A 13,026-nucleotide genomic window follows, 5' to 3' on the forward strand; every position below is an offset into this window, starting at 1 on the left:
TGAGCGAGTTTAGTGTGGAGGAACTTGACTGTCCTGCACAGAGTCCTGACCTCAACCCCACAGAACACCTTTGGGATGAATTAGAGCGGAGACTGTGAGCCAGGCCTTCTCGCCAACATCACTGCCTTCTAGAAGAATAACATTCCCATAAACACACTCCTAAACCTTGTGCAAAGCCTTCCCAGAAGAGTTGAAGCTGCTATAGCTGCAAAAGTTGGGCCAACTCCTTATTAAACCCTACGGATTAAGAGTGGGATGTCATTAAAGTTCATGTGGACGTAAAGGCCATTCTATATTTCTTTTTCTTGTCATTATTAGTTTTGTATAAAACTGTATGTAAACACAGTCATATCAGTAAATATTCAAAATGAATTGAAATTGAGAGAGAGCTTGACAATAGAAAAACCAAAAAAGATCCCCATATAATCACACAGACACAAATTCAACAATTTGGTTGTGAAGAAAGTCCGAACATGTGCTGAAGATCTTTTGAGAAGATTTAAAAAGAAGAAGATAACTCAATTATGAATACATTACAAAAGCATGTCAGAACAGAATGCATGTTTCATTATAAGTCGTGCGCCGAAATGTATTTTATCAGCATTCATATCCTGTCACATGAGAAAGAGTCGAGCTGGAATGTGATTCTGTGAAATGCAGTATGCTTGTAAATGATCCAAAGTGTCATGTGGTCTCATGTTAACAGGTTAAGGATATTTGAACTCATGGGTTTAAATAAAAGGAAAGCTTTAATTCATATTAACAGATTGAACTAAAAATCATTCAGCTGTTGGTTAAATCAAAGAAAATGTCAGAACTTGTTGATGAGGAAAATAAGGACTTTAACTATATTATATGTGTTCTGTATTTATTGCTATTAGGGTGAATGTATTTTTATTCCATCTGTCATATAGAGACAGCATCTGCTGGTTTGATGTTCATTTCTGAGATTTATTAAGGGAATATACTGACACTTCTGTCAGGGGTTTAGTTCCTGTTGTCTTCCCCTCGAATAACCAGCCCTCTTTTATCATCGCATGACCAATCATACCTGATATTCTGGTTTCATGTTGAAAGATACGGGTTTAAGACGTACTTTCTCATTTGCCTCATTTCTGAGCAGCAGAATGTCAAGCGCAAATGTACGTTTTATTAGATTTTTCTAGTTTGTACTTATATTTATGCTAGTTCGGTTTTCTTTCAGATTTTTGTTCTGATAAAAAAGATGGCAGAGCAGATGGAAGAAGGTAATATTTACAGGCAGTTCAAGAAGTCAAATGGTCATTTCCTTTTGTTTTTGAACCCATATTAATGCATTTATAAACTGTTTAGTTCTTTCTGACTGTTTAGATGCATTTTCAAAATCAGATTTAATTTGGATATAGTTTGTAAAATAATTGTGTGTTCTATTCATTTAATACATGAATCAAAACTCAAACTTGAATCAAAACTCAATAGCAATTCGTGCTTAAAAATCAAAAAGTTATTTTGTTTATTTTACTACTAAAATTAACTTTTTGAATGTTGAGTGTGAATCAACATTAAGGTTTTGATTCTATTTTTTCATACTATTTTCAACGTCCTCATGTTTTTTTCTAACAGGACTAAGAGCTGTTGTTCTGGGGTGGCAGAAATCTGATAAAGCTTCAGTGATAAACAGGCTTTTAGGTGATGAAGTTGAGTCTGACAGACATTTTGCGAGGTCTGTGAGGAAAGATGGTGAAGCGAATGGAAGGAAGATAACCCTGATTAACACTCCATGCTGGTGGCAGAATTATGGTTTGCAGGATTCTCCAGAGGTCGTCAAACAGGAGCTGGTTTGCAGTGTCTTCCTGTGTCCACCAGGGCCTCATGTCTTTCTCCTGGTTATTAACCTCAGTTTGCCTTTCACTGAAGAAAACAGATTCAGCATTGAGAAGCACTTTAGTCTGTTTGGTGAGAGGATCTGGAGACACACTATAGTGGTCTTTACACGAGCCGATTCACTGAAGGACAAAAACATTGAGCAGCACATAAAGAATCAAGATCTGCAGCAGATCATACAGAGATGTGGAGAAAGATATCACATCTTTGATTTCAAAAACAAAAGTGTTGGAGTCAAAGAACTGCTTGACAAGATTGACGATGTTGTGGCAGCAAATAATGGCAAGCATTTTGAAACACATGATGACATGCTGCTGGAGATAAAGAGAAAGAGAGATGAAAACGAAGTAAGAGCAAAAGCTAGACAAAAAACGTTGCAGGACAAAAGAGATCTGCTGAAAGAAATAGGTAAGTAAATACAAGTCAAAAGTCTGGCTAACTTTAGGGCTTTTCACACTGTGCTTAACCCCGGGTTATCATCGTTCATGGTAAACACACTTCTAATTTAAAAGTGGGGTTAACACCACTTTTTACCTGGGTTAGGAAACCCTGAGTTGCTTTTGCACTGTTGTGGTCCCAAACGTGTGCATCCGCCATGTTGTCGTTATCATGTGACCTATAGCATCAGTTGCGTTGCTTCACTAGCATTCATAAATCCTCTCCCATAGCCTCATGGGATAGTAAAGTGTCCATCGAATGCACACTTCAGAATCTCGGCGGAAGTCGTAGGTCATCCAGGGACTTTTTTTATGAGTAATGTAATGAATTGCCTAAATATGCATAAAATTGGGAAATGTGCAATTTTGGATGCAGCCATAATAATAATATGCTTTGTCTTTGTATATCTCAAGTCTATGGTGGCTAGATGAGTAGGTGGGTAGCAAAAGACAGCCAATCGAGTGCCTTATATATTTATGTGATTCTTATAGTCACAGAAACATAGTCTATTATTATAGTAAGAGTACACAGCAAAATCCCCAGAGTTAAATCAACTCTGCTCAGAGAACATATGGCCCATCGCTACATAGAGTTAAAATAACACTGAAGCAGAGTTAAAGTGGATGTTTGTAGAGTTGTTTAATCAGATCTTGAGAGATTTAATGTCTTTTATCTTCAGTTGATTTCATCTAAGGCTGTGGCTGGAAGTCATTTGTAGTTATTGTGTTTCTCTTCAGTGATTCAGCTTGTTAACAGCAGGTGTTCATCACTAATGCTCAATCATAACTTAATTAATGACTTAATTATCTCATTAACTTTAACTCTACTTCAGGGTTACTTTAACACTATATAGAGAGGGATCATATGTAATCTTAGCAGAGTTGATTTAACTCTGGGGATTTTGCTGTGTAATATGCTATGCCATATAAACAGTTGTTTCAGCGTTTGAGGGGAAAAATGTCAAATGGTCATAGAAAACATGACAGAAGTGAAGAAAAGACATTTGCCGAATTCAGAACCGCATACTACTACTCTTATTATTTCTGGATATGGTAAAAGAAGTACGAATAGTCAGTGGTGTAGTCTATGTGATACACAGGATTTCCGTATACCCACTAGGGTTGCACGGTGTACCAGTACTACGGTAGTATCGCGATACTAAAGCTTCAAAATACTGGCGATGCCATTGTATTTTTTAAACGGTAGTATCGTCAGTACTGTAAGGAATGTTGTATGTGCGGCAGGTACACTTCAGTTGAACACTGTCTGCTGTGCCCTGTGTAGTAAATGCTCTGTAGATTTAGCTCCTTATTGTTTCCTGATGCTTCAGTTAATTGATATTAATTGAGATAAAGTTGCGCTTGCACGTTGTTGTTCACAGTGCATTTTAACTGGAGAAAGGGTCTGAAATTCACTCAATTAACATCATAAAATCTTTATACAAGAATGAATTCTCACAGTTTTTCCGTTGCTCATTTGACCACTTCTGGAAAAGATTAAATAGCTTGTTTCTAGAAACATCTTTGCGAACACGATTCAGACACATGCAATTCCATTCATCAATAAGCTATAGCGGGTTTGCACTCGGTTCTTATCAATCATATCAATCGTGATTTTATAATTATAAATGTATTATATGTTTTAATATACATACTGCTCTCCAGTCAGGGTTAGATATTTCAAGATAGGCTGGCAAAAATGCTCCTGATAGTTCGTGACACGAGCAAGAGCGCTGTTTTTGTTTCGTTTCTAAATTTCTCTTTTTTTGAACCAATTGGACGAGTCACTGACTCACTAATCCATTCATTAAGACAGTCATTTGCTTCGTTCCTAAATGAATCAGCCGTTTTGAACGAATCGGTTGAATGATTCATTGACTTAATCATTAACACTTGCTGCCACCTACTGGCGACTTTAGTCTCCCATCTAAAAGTATGCCTATTCTATCATTTTTTACCATCTAAAAGTAGGTCTATTCTATCATTTTTTTCCGCCAACATTTTTATTTCTATATTCAAATTTTTATATTTGAAACATTAATATCATAACATTATTTATGCAATTGTAATTGAAGTGTAAATGCATAAATGCTACATCGTAATGTCAGTTCATACAGCTTCTGTGCAGTGCTAAGATGAATTTTGTTTACAATGATTCATTTGATTGGTAATAAAAGCCTGTTATTCATTCTCATTAATGAAATATTCAGAGAAAAATCTGGTCTGTTTTCATGTTTTTATGAAAGTTTGGTTCATTTTGTAGACTGCATGGTATCGCAATACTACTTGGTATCATGATACTTCAGCTGGTATAGTATCGTAAGACATTTTTATGGTATCGTGACAACCCTATAACAACGTTAAAAACTTGATTTTCACCACATGGGGTGAATTACAGCTCACCCCCTGTATAATTATAATTACAGTTATGTGTCCGACAATGTAAAAAAATGATTATATTGTACAGAGTTTACCTCAGTAAGTTGACCGAGTGGATCTCTGAGCTGGTGTGAGAGAGTGGAGGCGGGGCTAATTAGCATATTCATAGATCCATGTATACTAAATGAAGGAAAGGTGTAGAGTTACATTCAAGCTATTTTAAGGCATGAAGAAATTTTTTCACAGGAAAAAAACGTTTAAATATGTAATTTTGGTGATCAAAGATGAGTTTTAAAGGATAAAATGATTGACTATGGGGTCTTTAAAGTTCTAAAAAAATCTTAAAGGATTAGTCCACTTTTAAATAAACTTTTCCTGATAATTTACTCACCCCCATGTCATCCAAGATGTCCATGTCTTTCTTTCTTCAGTCGAAAAAAAATTTAAGTTTTTGATGAAAACATTCCAGGATTATTCTCCTTATAGTGGACTTCAATGGGCACCAAACAGTTGAAGGTCAAAATTAGTTTCACTGCAGCTTCAAATTGTTCTACACTGTCCCAGATGAGAAATAAGGGTCTTATCTAGTGAAACCATCGCTCATTTTCTGAAAAAAATTGAAAATTACATAAGTTTTAACCATAAATGCTCATCTTGAACTAGCTCTCTTCTTCTTCTTCTCTATTAGAAATCCGGTGGTGTAGACTCTGCTAAGCGTATTACTGCCCTCCACAGGTCACAGGTCAACCCTTATTTCTCATCTGGGACAGTGTAGAACAATTTGAAGCTGCAGTGAAACTAATTTTGACCTTCAGCTGTTTGGTGCCCATTGAAGTCCACTATAAGGAGAATAATCCTGGAATGTTTTCATCAAAAACTTTAATTTTTTTTCGACTGAAGTAAGAAAGACATGGACATCTTGGATGACATGGGGGTGACTAAATTATCAGGAAAAGTTTATTTAAAAGTTGACTAATCCTTTAAATGTGTAATAAAATGTGAACTTTTTTTTTTTTTTTTTTTTTGGAGAAGGAGAAGAAGCTGTGGCTCCGCTCTCAAAAGTGAGAATTGTCCTTCTGGGTTGGAGTCTGTCTGGGAAGAGTTCAACCGGAAACACCATCTTCAATCATGAAATATTTCCGATAGGAAAAGCACAAAAGGGCACAAACCACACAGGTGATGTAAATGGCAGAAGAATAACTGTGTTGAACACCCCAAGCTGGTGGAAATATTTCTCGTCTAAATTCAACCCAAAGTTTGCTCAGGCCGCAATCCTGGAGAGCATCAGCCAATCACAACATATGCAATTCCCTCATGCCATGATCTTGGTGATTCCTGTTGATACTTCATTCAAGAATGAACAGAAAAAAATCATTGAAGAGTATATGGCCATTCTTGGAGAAGACGTCTGAAGACACACCATAGTTCTGTTCACATGGAAAGACAGGATTCCAGATGTTTCAATCGAGCAGCACATTGAGAGTGAAGGTGACGCCCTCCAGTGGCTGATTGAGAAATGCAGGAACAGATATCATGTCTTTGACAACACAAACAAGAACAGAACTCAAGTCACAGAGCTGCTCCAGAAGATCGATGAGATGGTGACAGAAAACAGTCTGTTCTGTCTTAAAACTCAATGTGCTGCAGAAGTGAAAGTCCACGAGACGGATACACAACAAGACAAGGAAAGAAGTCTGAACACTGACCAGTTACTGAAACTTATGTACCAGGAGATGAAAAACAGGCGTTAAGAGATAATAAGGAAGCTAGAAGAATTAGGGATGGACTTGAGTGGATGCATAGCAGACGATATTGTTAGCATACTGTAGAACATCCTCCAGATGGTAAACTGGCATAATTTCCATAGACATATTATAGCTGCAAGCAGCAAAGGTCTTCTATAAATGTCACTTTGAGCACTTTTCTATGTCATTTTTCTAGTGTCGGGTGATGACAAACTCACAGAGAAGATAAGGAGAGAAGTAAGAAGATGGGAAGCAATTATAATGGGTGGGATGTTGAACATTCAGAATCCTGAAGCATCATATGGTGAGTTATTATAGAGTTACATGAAAACATTTTCTTCACTTTTACATAGTTTAACAATGTTTTTTCTTGCTAAAATTGTTAGTGAATTGAACACCTACAGGTGAAATGATTCAGAGTACAAATGCGATGGTGTTGAGATGGCTTCAGAAATGTGAGGAATACAGCACATCTAAAACATCAGCATATGAAACCAGCTCAGAACACAGTGATCTAGTAGAAGATCCACAGAATCCAGAGACGTCAGACAATACATCCAAACTTCAAACTATGCATGCCTAAAAACTAGTTTGCATTGGTTTTAAAACCAATTTATTTGTTAAATAGGCTGTGTTTTTATTTATTAATATGTTTGTGTATTTCAAATTAATATCTGATATTGTTGTTTAATATCTATCTATCTATATACACACACACACACACACACACTCACATTATATATGTTTATAATAATATAAAGCAATTATTGCTTATATAATGTATCAGCAAAGTACGGTTTTTATGTCTGTATAATTTATTAACTTTTTACATAATTGTATTTTGTCAAGTTAAAAAAAATAATGAAATTGTTGAGCTTTCACAATAACTGTTGACTATGTTTAATGTGTGTCACATAAGATTAGTTGTCAGTTGCATCCTAAAACATTGTTAGTTTTGTTGTTGTTGTTTGTTTGTTTGTTTGTTTCAGTTTGAATGGCCGAAGACACAAGATTCTAATTTTCATTTTTTGGAGGAACTATTCCTTTTAAAAGGACTGATACTGAATGTTAAAGGGTTAGTTCACCCAAAAATGAAAACAGTGTCATTAATTACTCACCCTCATGCCGTTCCACACCCGTAAGACCTTCGTTCATCTTCAGAATGAAAATTAAAGATATTTTTATTACATTATATTTACATTTACATTACATTTAGTCATTTAGCAGACGTTTTTCTCCAAAGCGACTTACAAATGAGAATAGTTGAAGCAATCAAATCAACATGAGTATAACAGTAAGTGTTGTGTCAAGTCACAGTTTAATCAGTAAACTCTTATTTTTCAGATTTAAATTAGATAAATCTGTACTGACTTTAAAAAGTTATTACCAGTCTTATTAAATTAGATGACTAACTTTTAGGACTAGTCTAAGCAGTTTATGCAGTCGGATCATTTTATCTCATTTGAGAATGGGACATTAATAACTAAATTGTATGTTATGGGAAGCATGAAACGTTTATGTAATGAATGTCAGGAAGTTGAGACAGGAACATGTTTTAATGCCAATCTGGCAAATTTTAGGGTGATTTACAGTTACTGAGGTAATTTACTGTTGGTCATGTGTTGGTAGGGGCAGAACACAAAAACAGAGTTTAAAAATAGCAAAAACTGTTTAAAAAAAAAGAGGAAGACATTTTTGTTTCATTCTGTTCTGTTCTGACATCATTTAAAAAACAAGAATTAAATACAACAAGAAACAGTAAATAAAAATGTAAGAATAAAATATAAAAAGACATTTAGTCATAATAAACAATTACAGATTATGAACATATTTACATTTTTTTATGATCAAGTCCCACTTTCACACCAACTGGACCGGTGCTGTCAAATCAATTTAAAAAAATAACTAATTAATCGCACATTTTCTGTAATTAATTGTGATTAAATATTAGATGAATATTGACAATGCTATTATATAGTCAATTTTATGATTTTTAAACTTTGATGATTGTGGTGAAACATCTACTATATAATCAAAATATATGTTTGCTTTCATGTGTTGCTTTCAAATGTATTTTATCACAAACAGCTAGAATTTCCATCAATGAAGAAGGATTGACTGCAAAATGATGTAGTTACAACATCTACCAGCAGGTTCATAACTGCTGAATTTAAACTTGTTCATTGTAACTTTCTTTTAGTGCAGAATGTTGTTGAGGTGCTTTTTGTCAAAGATCTGTATTCATTCATCACTTCAATGAATGATTCATCCCAGCAGGCCACTGAGGTCACAAGACAATGCAGTTTGGTTGAATATGGGATGAATTCGACATAGAGAAAGAACAGGAATGGGAACGAGAGGCTTCAGAACTGACAAAATGTTTCTGTATGCATCAGTTTCGTCTGTGCGTAGGGCAAGGTGTCTGAATGAATCTCTAAAGTGCTGTTTGAAAAATGCTAAAGCAAAAACAACATGGAGAATCAAATCGAGACCAAAGACAAAGCAAAACAAACCAAAGCATAAGAGAATTCAAACAAAACCTCCAAAACTCAAGTTCCCATACAAACACATCTAACAATCTCTTTTAAAGGAGCGTCACAGCAGCAGGTGCAGCCAATGAACCGTCCGTCAAGTTAATTCATAGGAGGGGAAACTAATCACCACGGTCCTCACATCACTTATAAATGATTACATACACAATAAATAGTATTATTAGGATTAATGTGGTTTGGAATTGGTAAGATGTGCCTGGAAAAAATATGATCAGAAAATCAACTTGTCTAATAATTCTGCACTCATTGTAGGCCACTAGTTTATGGCTTTTATCACAGAATAATAACTTATCAAGAGCTATAGAACATTTTACCTTTTTATAGCTAATCATCATTGAAATTCATGGATACAGATGCTAGAATGTTTACACAAAAGAAAGTACCACTTTGGCAATGAAACATATTTATTGTTATTAATATACAACATTTGGTTTGGTGGTATGTTTCCGTATGAGGGTTCAGCTGTACAATGATAAAGATTAGCTGGGCCTGTAATAACCCCCCAGAACCATCAGCATAACATTGAACAATTACATGTACAAATAATGCAGTGAAAGATATGAATGGAGATGGTGAATGAGAAGATGTTCGAGGGCTGCTTGAAAGGCGTATCTTGATGCAGTGAAACAGAGAGAGAAGGAAAACAACGAACAGCAAAAGTGCAGAACATACAGTTATAAGAAATAGGAAAGCCTACTAGGCTGGAGGTGCATAACAGTGCCACGTATATATATATGCACAGGAGGAGAATCATAGTGATTGGAGAGATGAACATCTGATGGTCAGCTGACACTGAGCCAACGCTTGCACTAGATTTATACACTGGGAATTACAGTATAGAGAAAAGCAATACACATACGTGCATAACTAAATAAAAACATTTATACTTAAATGAAAACAAAAGTCTCAACAGTTATAGATTATTATAGTATAATAAAATGGATTATATATAGGATTATAAAATGTAAAATAAAAATGTTATGTTTCCATATTGTTAAAGTTTAATACTTGTGTTTATAGCTCATCAACAATACTAATTCTGCATTAAAACTGTGTAAAGTTTTTTTAAAAGATTTTTTCAGGTTTCTATTTTTGTGGTTCTGTAGTAAAAATGTACATGCAAATATTCAAAGTTAATTAATGCATGTGTGACTACATGACTACACAAGACACTTCTGAACCCAGAAAAGATACACTGGTTTTTGGACCAAATGAGAATCCAGTTCCCAGTATTTTGGCCTCCAACCCATCCACTCCAGCAGAGACACCCGTATCAAATCCAAGTCCCAGTTTCGCACCAACTGGACCGGCTCTAGCAGATGCACTGGCAATTTCAGCTCGAGCCATTGCTGCGACTCCAGTCAGACTGGCTTCAGCTCCAGCTGAGGCGTTGGGACCTTTGGCTTCAGCCTCGAGTACACTGAGTTCAGCACGAGCTCGTCCAACTCCTGCTTCTGCATAAGCTCCAGCCTTGGGAATCCTCTTTCCTGGTTCGTCTTCAAAAGCTTCCGCATATGTTCCAGCTCCAGCATAGGTTCCTTCTGCTTTGGTGTTTCCTGGTCTGTCATATGTGTCAATCATGTCTATGATGTTGCTTACTTTAGCATCAACTGATGCAAGTTTTACTTTTGGTTTTTGTGTAATATCCTTTTTGAATTCCCATGTTTCCCTTTTTAATAATTCTTTATTTATGTCACTTGAAATAGTCAATTTGGTATTAATGTTTTTGGTATAAAGTCTGTCATATTCTTCATCTGCAAATAAAACAAATGAGCTTTAGTGCAGTGCAAACAGATACAGACATTTAGAAAAACAACAAGCTTTATATGAATTTATGCCATTTTACACTGAACATAAGAACATTGTAAATGTGACAAGTTGGTTTTACTCAACTTTACAAGCTGTAAATTCTGTATTTTGTGTGAATTAGTCTGAGATTTAGTTTGCACACACAATCTTCTAACACCTCTAATTGTTCAAAAGAACAGGAAGTGATTTTCGTCTTCATATATTAGTAATAATATATTTAATATATATATATATATTTTTTTTTATATGACCACAATGACCTATTCCATATAGATATCACATTGTCGGAGTGTTTGGGAATATTTAGACACATTGTATTTACCACAGTTAGAAAATGAAACATTTTAGAAGTAAATATATAAAATAAAATACATAAATTATCAAATAACACTAAAATGTTTTTTTTTTTTCAGTTTTTGTAAATAAAGACCAACTATTAAAATGCATTTACCAGATTCTTCTTCATGTCCACGGTAGCTTAATTCTCGGTTTCCAGACATTTTTGAGAGTCAGAAGTTCTCAGCAGGGCTTTGGTGGAGCGTCGCGGGTGGAGCTGTGTCTCGATCAGGACCGCTGCTCCTTTTAAGATTTCTAAAGCATGACATCATATCCTGTCTTTGCAGTGTCCCAAAATGCAAGTCTAGTTTGAGCTTCCCTTAACAACGGTTCATGCAAAGATAACACACACACACACACACACCCTAAAAAATAGATGTTTTTTTTTTATTTGCCTTTATCCATGAAGAAACTTTAACATCCAGTGAATCTTTCCAATCCATTCTTCGTAGCAGAACAAGTTTTTTTGGTGTTGTTTTTAGATATTTAGATTGTTCTTCTAATGGTTCTTTTAAAAACTGTTCATTGAAAGGTTGTTTGGGGAACCAAACATGTTAATTCTATGGCATCGCTGTGAAAAACATTTCTGGAAACTTTATTTTTAGTGCAGTGCTGTGTGTGTTTGCAGAAGTGTGCTTAGGAATCTCACATGCTCTTCCTCACTTGAAATAACTTGCATTTTACATGCATTTTTCAAATAATTTTATTAGGGTATTGTAACGAATCATCACTCTGACAGGGATCCATTTGCATGCTTTATTTTCAATAATCGTGGTGATACAGGCAGGGTCAGACAGGAGCAAACTGGTATATAAGGGACAGGCAGAATCGTGGTCAGACAGGCAGAAAGTCAGGGCTGGCAGATATCACTCACAGAATCAGGAACACAGGCACAGGTCAAAGGCAGGCAGCAACGGGTCGTAAACAGATAAACAGGCAGAACAGCAACAAGCAATCAGACAGGAATAAACGCTCGGAATTGTTCACCTCAGCAAAACAAGACTTCGCGTCTGATGGCTGAGGATGGCAGTCTTAAATAGTCCTGGTAATGCGGTTCAGCTGCAGGTGCAATCAGTCCAAGGTACGGGCTTATGGGAAATGTAGTGTGGGTGAGTGTGTGTGTCAGTATTCTGGTGAGGGTTCCCTCCGATGGCCAGAGGAGGGAATCACGGAGTTCGTCTCCGTGACATGTATAGACTTTATCAGTTCTTCCTCAAGGTTTTCCTTTTCCTCCACCTCCCAGGATTTCCTAGACAGAATGTAAAGTAAAAAGGCCTCATGCTCATATTGAAAGTCTCTGTTTTTAGGGTCTTTCACACTTTACTACAGTTTTAATCAGTCCTGGTATTTTTCTGGTATGTGAAATCAGCAGTTAGAAGTTTACATTAGCAGTAAAGTACCAGTTTGATGCTGGGTGAGAATAACATCCATCCATCCAAAAGTGACTAACTTTTATACAACACTTTAATACAACAATTGGTTGTGGAGAAAGACCAAACATGTGCTGAAGATAATACAATTATGGATGTATTAGAAAAGCATGTCAGAACAGAATGTATGTTTTCTCGTAAGTCGTGCACCGAAATGTATTTTATCAGCATTCATAACCTGTCGCATGAGAAAGAGTCGAGCTGGAATGTGATTCTGTGTTGTACAATGCAGAATGACTGTAAATGATTCAAAGTGTCATGTGGTTTCATGCGATATTTGAACTCATGGGTTTAAATAAAAGGAAAGCTTTAATTCATATTAACAGATTGAACTAAAAATCATTCAGCTGTCAGTTAAATCAAATAAAATGTCAGAACTTGTTGATGAGGAAAATAAGGCCTTTAACTATATTACACATGTTCTGTATTTATTGCTATAAGGGTGAATGTATTTTTATTCCACCTGTCATATAGA

The 13,026-nt window shown here is 35.7% G+C and overlaps 2 protein-coding genes across 3 annotated transcripts; one reads left to right on the forward strand and one right to left on the reverse strand.

The window, feature by feature from the left end:
* The first annotated feature begins 903 nt into the window (after positions 1–903).
* LOC125257237 (GTPase IMAP family member 5-like) lies at positions 904–7,557 on the forward strand. Of its 2 annotated transcripts, none has more exons than XM_048173699.1 (5): positions 904–1,247; positions 1,603–2,271; positions 5,709–6,523; positions 6,621–6,728; positions 6,829–7,557. In XM_048173699.1, exons 1-3 carry the CDS (start codon positions 1,226–1,228, stop codon positions 6,089–6,091), a joined length of 1,074 nt encoding a protein of 357 aa, XP_048029656.1. In that variant the 5' UTR covers positions 904–1,225; the 3' UTR covers positions 6,092–6,523; positions 6,621–6,728; positions 6,829–7,557. The 2 variants fall into 2 exon arrangements, with proteins under 2 accessions (XP_048029656.1, XP_048029657.1); XM_048173700.1 differs by having other exon boundaries at positions 5,712–6,523.
* A 1,802-nt stretch (positions 7,558–9,359) lies between these two features.
* On the reverse strand, positions 9,360–11,359 carry LOC125256624. The gene is made up of 2 exons (XM_048172773.1): positions 11,237–11,359; positions 9,360–10,730 (listed from the first exon to the last, which is right to left on the reverse strand). Exons 1-2 carry the CDS (start codon positions 11,283–11,285, stop codon positions 10,129–10,131), a joined length of 651 nt encoding a protein of 216 aa, XP_048028730.1. The 5' UTR covers positions 11,286–11,359; the 3' UTR covers positions 9,360–10,128.
* Positions 11,360–13,026: the final 1,667 nt, after the last annotated feature.

The sequence above is a fragment of the Megalobrama amblycephala genome, linkage group LG21 (assembly GCF_018812025.1).
Source record: "Megalobrama amblycephala isolate DHTTF-2021 linkage group LG21, ASM1881202v1, whole genome shotgun sequence".
Classification (NCBI taxonomy): domain Eukaryota; kingdom Metazoa; phylum Chordata; class Actinopteri; order Cypriniformes; family Xenocyprididae; genus Megalobrama; species Megalobrama amblycephala.